This window comes from Taurulus bubalis (genome assembly GCF_910589615.1).
Source record: "Taurulus bubalis genome assembly, chromosome: 2".
NCBI classification, from domain to species: Eukaryota; Metazoa; Chordata; class Actinopteri; order Perciformes; family Cottidae; genus Taurulus; species Taurulus bubalis.
Genome location: NC_136590.1, coordinates 33,484,523 through 33,491,521, shown reverse-complemented (window position 1 = coordinate 33,491,521; position 6,999 = coordinate 33,484,523). Strand labels below are relative to the sequence as shown.

The following is a 6,999-nucleotide window of genomic DNA, read 5'->3' as shown; positions in this document are numbered from 1 at the left end:
AACATCTGAAAAAAACATAAAATCTAGAGTAGTCCTCTAGCTTGTGTGAAAATAAGTGTGTACGTACATAAAGGAGAGTTAAAGCTACATTTGTGAATTTGTAGTGTTTTATAGTAATACAACATGAAGGATACAAAAAATAGACCTTCTCTTTATTTCCATGTCTGCAACATTTTATGTTGGACCTTTATAGTGTTGGCGGACGACGCAGCGTGTCAGTGAGCCTCTAAGTCAGGACCAAGGGTGACACCTAGTGGTCATTATGAAAATGACAGTATCACTGAAATTGTAAGTATATTAATTCCACTGGAAACAGAGTATTAACACATGCTAGTGCTGTGATACAGCAAAAAGATTGAATTAAGAGGCAAAGCTCTAATCTCCCACAACTTTACAACTGGAGAAAATGTGCACAAATTAATAGTTTATAGTTAAATATCTCAGGCTAAAAAAAAGGCTAGATTTCCTTCACTGCCTGAAAATATTACATTTTGTTGGTGCTGACATGAATCTGGGGCTTGAGGGAATGCGTTGAACCTTAGTTAATATTCAAGTTCTTATTTGTTCTTTTTAAATTCCTAATGGTGTTCTTTTTCTTTATCGTTACAAACTCAATATTGGAAAATGTCTGCATTTTTTCAATTGACTGGATGTCTAATTGTCATCAAGATAAAGATCGCCTGGCAAAAACACAAACAGCAAAGACAAAAACCTGATTGATGGTTCTCTTTGGGACTGTGTAAGAGGAACTATGCATTAACAATAAAAAATAAATGTATTTTATTTTATTGCATTTACACAAAGACATAAACATACACATAAAAGGAACAAGATAGAAACTACAAGTCACAAACACAACGTTTTGTCATATTATTGATTGAAAAAAAAGCACACCACAAACACACAACTTACGTCCCTGTGTTTGCAATTATACTTCCATGACAACTTTTGGAATTGTGTCACAAAACAACACTCAGGAGTTCCCCCGGGATGGTCCACCTAAAACCATACCTAAAGTTCCCTCCTGTTTTAACTCATTCCGTGTGGCACAGTTAAGAGTGAATATTTCTGTCCCATTTGATCAAACTACCATGTTATATTTCAATTCCCACTGAGAGAAACGACTGAATAATGTTGAATTCAATTCAGTTTATTTTGTGTATCCCAAAATCATAAATTATATATATATATAAAATTTATGATTTATATATTTATATAAATAATTTATATATATATATATATATATATATATTTTCTCCTTAGTGTAGATTCCAGTTGATTAAATGCATGAAAAAAATATAAAGGCATTGACAAACATTGTACCACAAATGTAAATTATATCACACTGTAACAACTGTACTTTTTTGTATGTGTTAGTAATGTCACAGTCAGGCCATAAGGAGGTATAAATAACGTGCAATGATTCTTAAAATGTTTCATGGAAGACCTGTTAAGTTGGATGCACTTCACTTCATATCCCATCCCTGCTTTACTTATATGCATCTAATCCCAAAACAAAACAAGATTCACAACTCCCTATCTTAATACACATTTAAATTCAATAGCAGAATAAATAAAACCTGCATTATTAACAAGAGTCCATGAGGTGCTTTTGTAAAAAGTGTCTAAGAATAAATCGCAGAAGGCTAAAGATTAGGTGCTGGTGATGTTTTGGCAACTGTGGCTCAGGTAAGAACAGGACTGTTGCTGTTCTAATCTTCTACAAGATCCTCCTCTCCTTGGAAGAGAGGCTCTTGATCTCTGACCTCTTCGCCAACATCCACTCCTGTCAGACACACAACCCTAAAAAGTAAAAAAACAGGCATAAGAGAAGTCTACATTTCTGTCACCACCAATTCCAAATAAATTGCAACTGTCTTCTCAACAAAGTTCCTGCTTCAGCTTGCCCGAGTAACACATTTTCACCCTTCAAAGTCACTTATGTTTCCAATATTGCAACAATATATACATCTCGATTAATGCACTAGCTGCCAGGCGTAACAAAGTTGTACATGACCCAGTGAAAAGAAAATAAGGATTTCTTTATGTGGGGCACATGCTACCCTTAGTTGTTATGCTGACTGAGTAGATTTGTTATAATTACTCACCATGTAAAAGAAGAAGCAGTGCATGTGACAGAGATGATTTCACCCAAAGAGTTTCATGTTTCACGCTACACCTCCAAGACTGAGTCAGCAGCACTACTCTGCCGACTCAGTGTAACCAAACAAATGGAATAACACAGTGTACTATGACAGAAGTTTGTATAACTGTATAAAGAGGGAAACAGTTTGGCGAGGGAAGTTGGATGCAATGAATGCAGGAATGAGGAACTAAGTTTTCTGGTCTTCTGAGCGCCCAAACCACTGAAGGCATTTCTCTTTTTCTAGTAAAGCAAAACTGGTCTTAGTACAGATACAGTGACTAAGCAAAAAAAAAAGGGCGTTTGTTTAGTGAATGTAACTCAATCCACATAACACAGCATACACTGTTCATAAACTGCTCTGTTTTTAATTGTAGAATGAACAAATACACTCTGTGTAGAATACTCTCTGAACACCTTGTGAAGTTTGAAGATGTGTGATTGTATGTTTGAAATATGTTATGTTATTAACTATTTGCATAGTACAAAAAATGTGCTGGTACGGTCCTTTACTGTTGTGTTATCTTATCTACAGTGGCAAAATGTACAACTTACCCTAGGACAAGTAGCGGGATGACGCAGAGTCCTGCAGCCAACAGGAAAGTAAAGCCGGGGTACCACGCCAGCGTAACAGCATAGACGCTGTTGAAAACTGCAACTGATACATTGGTTGTTAAACTCTCCAGGAAGGAAAGACAGGCAAACAGGGCTCCTGCAAAAATACATCCAGGAGAGAAGAAAAACAAGTTTTAAGACGTCATGGGCGTCTAAAAACACAATGTGTTAAAAATCAAACAACAGAAACTTGCAAGTGCTTTGTTTTCAAGTGCATCATGAAGTTGCTGGCATAGACAACTATTCAGTGGACCTTGAGTCTACAAACACAGCGACACGGCTCTGTGGCTCCTGCAGAGCCTTGAACCCACTCACCCTGATCGGACTTTGAGATGATCTTTGATGTCATGGAGCGCAGAACAGGGAAAGGCATGATGGACAGAAGCATTGGCACCCGCACTGTGGTTAACAAACAACAGAAGACAGACTATATATTACATCTCATAACGCATGATGTACCCATGTGAAGTTGTAAAATGCACACATCCCAATTAGAATATATTCCTATTTCCCAGTGGTTTAGGGTTATTTTTATTATGTCACCCATCTGCATAATGCACACATGCCAATATTAATAAACAATGGAGTGATACTATATCATAATTATATAGTTTCATCTGCATACAATGCAATACTCTAATAAAATACATGTTCTGTCAATCAATAACCTGTGCAACACGCCTGTTATGTTAATTTAGTTTCTGCTTTATATTACTCATTCATCTTATATTCTGTACTGTCATGCCATTTTAACCCTATCTATTTCAAGTAAATCACTTTGAGCGTACTGTCATATATTGTAAAATGGCAAAATAAATGGATATTTTGATTTTTTTAAATATGTAATGTTTAGCTATACAGAGGCATATTAGTTAGTTATTAAATCAGGCTACAAGGAAACAACTCCAGAATTTCACTACACAACTTCCAATGTCTGACATACAGTAGAAGGTGAATGGTATTAATAATCCTCCAATGTGCTTATCAGACAATTTAACATCACTGAACTTCTCTGAAAACACATCTAGGAGAGAATATACCATGTGCAGGTTTTAATTCCGTTTCTGCACATACTTGAGCTTGTAAACAACTGACAGGTAAGGCTTTGGTGATTTTTTTTTTCCCACTAAGATTCAAGGGCTATTATTATTGTTAGTATATTATTGGTTTCAAGCAGCAGTTGCTATAGAAGTATTTCTTACCCATAAACATCAGGAAAGTGGTCTTAGCAAACGCCAACAGGACCATGCCTGATATGACGGACAGGATCCCCATCAGGACAATGAGCAGCTGTGGCACACCAAAGTATGTGAACGCTGACACTCCCACAAAACTGGCCAGGAACATTGTGGTGGACAATGCTGTGCCGTAGCCAATCAAAATCGCACTCCAGCAGAGTGGCTTATTCAGCTCATATAGCGTTATCAAGGAGCTCCCACCCATATAGGCAAAGGAGAAGCTGATGAAGATGAGTATCAGGAGGACCAAGAGATTCCTACTCTTGCGGCTGGCCCTTGCAAACATGTAGTAAACTCCATAGATAATTTGTTTCACGGCTGAGCCCTGAGGAGACCCATCTGAAATAATGGTGGTAGTCTTCGTCACAGTCTCTTCTAGGATGAAAATGGCAAAGAGCAGGTTCAAACACTGACACAACGCAGAGGTTAGGAAAGGCCAGTTAAAGCCTGCAGCTCTCACAAAGTAGCCTGTGGATATTGCAGCCATCCCAGATAACAGGCCGATCATCATGTCCACTCCAGCCATGCGCAGTGTCTTCTGACGACCATCCTCGCACAAGTCCGCTATGTAGGAGAAACAGCCCCCCAGGAATGTGCCAAAGCCGCCAAACATAGAAGAGAAAAGCGAGGCGACGATGATCAAGTAAATGTTGAGCTCAAAGTAAGACACTGCCAGGAAGGCCAAGGTGTATATTAATGTGCCAAATAAAGGCATGATGATTGTGACCTTGCGTCCTCCCCGGTCACTATAGGCCACAAGCAGGAGGGTGACAACCAAAGAGGGGATTGTGGAGAAGAGCTCTGTGTAAAGGGAGAAGAGAGATGCCTGCCGCTGTACCTCCTGAAAACATAGAAAGAGAGAACATGGTTAAATCTAAAAGTCATGCTAACCAGACTGTCTGCAGATGGAAGGAACAATAACAACCCTCAAGTTCCCAATTACCTGGGAAATGACACAAATTAAACATAAAGAGTGACGTGCCAATGTCATGAAACCAAACAGAATGAAAGCACTGCATTTGTGCATCATGTGAGGTTTCAGGGCCAAAGGAAGCAACACGTTCTACAGTGCATCAGGTGCAAAGGTTTAACAGGTTTAACAGGTGTAATGTGTTTGTTCTCACTTCTCTGCTTAGTTTCATTCTTCCTCTATAATTATATTACTAGATTATTTTTGGAGAGAAATATATTTCTTCTAAATGTTTACAGGTGGTATACCTTGGTGTGCTGCAGTCTCACTTGAATGTGTTAATGAATAAGTGATTATGTGATAATAAACCTGAACTGTGTTGCAAGTGGGGATCTAGAAGGTTTATAGGAAACTTTACTTTGTGTCATGACAGTTTAGGTCAGAAATACCAGACCGTAACTATCAGCTTGGATACTGATAGCAATATTCTGCAAGTGTGGATGAATAGAATGCACCTATGCATGAAGCATTATTGCTTGTTGAGCTCCAGGTTACTTTCTGTCAGTATTATTTCTCAACACACAGAAAGCCCCACACAGCAATACATTAATTCTTAGCGTGATTTATTTGAAAGAGAAAAAAAAATGAACTTGTCAATTGAGAATATTCCGTTTACCTGGAGTTACTTAAATACATCTCTTACATCCAGTGATTAGTGACTAACCTCATGATAGCTGGATTGGTTGCTGCTGCTGTTGTTCTCTGCACATCTTGAGGCATTGTCAGAGATGGGATAGGGAGTGTTTGTCAGCTCCTGCCAGAGCCTCCGGTACACATACTGCTGCACAAGAGGAAAGATGAGAAAACTGGAGAACGCGTACAGTGCAACCACAGGCTCCACGAGGAAAAGACCCTTCATTTTGAGGGGCTGCAATATTCCCTAAAAAAAGATGAGGAGAACACATTTAGTGATTAATATCAGCACAGACATTATTGTAAAACAAATGAAATAAAAACAAAACATATGTTGGGTATTTAAAAACACATGCCAAGTATAAATACAATTTTTGTACAATAATTAAAAAAAATGGAAATAACGTATACGAACAGTGTAATAAAGACCATTCTTTTGTTGTAAATTGCAAACTTCAACACTTCACTTCACTTCAATTGTCGGTTGACATCCACAGTATTTTTCTTCAATATTATGCAGGAGACAAGTCATAAGACAGACTAGGTGGAAGTTTAGATAATATTTTTGGGGTTGTTTTTGAGGATCAAGTGCATTATTGAATCAACAGTATCTGACAGTTTAAAAATAAGATAACCCTGTAACATTACTTTACACCTTGTTTCAGTCAATACTGCAGGACGAGCGGTGCTAGGTCAATGTTTAGATAACATACAATGGAACACAACAACAAAAACAACTTAGCCGTTTATCATAATATGTTGACAAGAACATGCAGTATAACTCTTACCTCTTAAATAGACGCTCACGTCATGCTTTGATGAAGTAATAAACCCTGCAAGTTAAAGAGCCTGCAATTGTTTCCTGGTTAAAAGAGAAGTGTGCGGCGCTTAGATCCGGCGTTTATTATGGAACACGAAGTCCCGCCCTTTATCATATACGATTGGATAGCAGTCTTTCAAGGCTGTGTTGATTCGATCGATGGAGCTGTCAGTCATGAGCAAAATCGGGCGAGAACATTTTGTGATTTTACCAGGCTCTTTATTGCAAATTAACGTGTGTTGGAAATACTCCCAACGAACGTCTACTGGATTTAGCTTGAACAATGTTATATAATATATGTGTTTATCTATATTTACTATAAATATTGTACTTCTGTTGCCCTTGTACAAACGCGCACGGTATCATTTGAGGTATTACGATAACGTGATGTAGGCGTGCTTAGTGTCGGAATGTACCATCTTGCAAACACACCGGGAAAAATCTTGTTGTGACAGCGGAGTATCAACCCGGCGGGGCCAGACGGTAAGTCGAAATCCTCAGCCATTCCTCTGTGTATTTTAAATCAAATGTACAACAGTGAGATAGAGCTGACATTTAAAAAGCATGCGCAGGCCGAACT

At 38.2% G+C, this 6,999-nt stretch overlaps 1 protein-coding gene across 1 annotated transcript; it reads right to left on the bottom strand.

Annotated features, from left to right (window-relative positions):
* Positions 1–783: 783 nt before the first annotated feature.
* LOC306754167 (lysosomal proton-coupled steroid conjugate and bile acid symporter SLC46A3) lies at positions 784–5,825 on the bottom strand (the record flags this gene model as incomplete). The annotated part of the gene is made up of 5 exons (XM_079238085.1): positions 784–1,803; positions 2,699–2,855; positions 3,074–3,157; positions 3,961–4,837; positions 5,631–5,825. The coding sequence occupies 5 exons, from the start codon at positions 5,823–5,825 to the stop codon at positions 1,713–1,715; spliced, it is 1,404 nt and encodes a 467-aa protein (XP_079094211.1). The 3' UTR covers positions 784–1,712.
* Between the last annotated feature and the right edge of the window lie 1,174 nt (positions 5,826–6,999).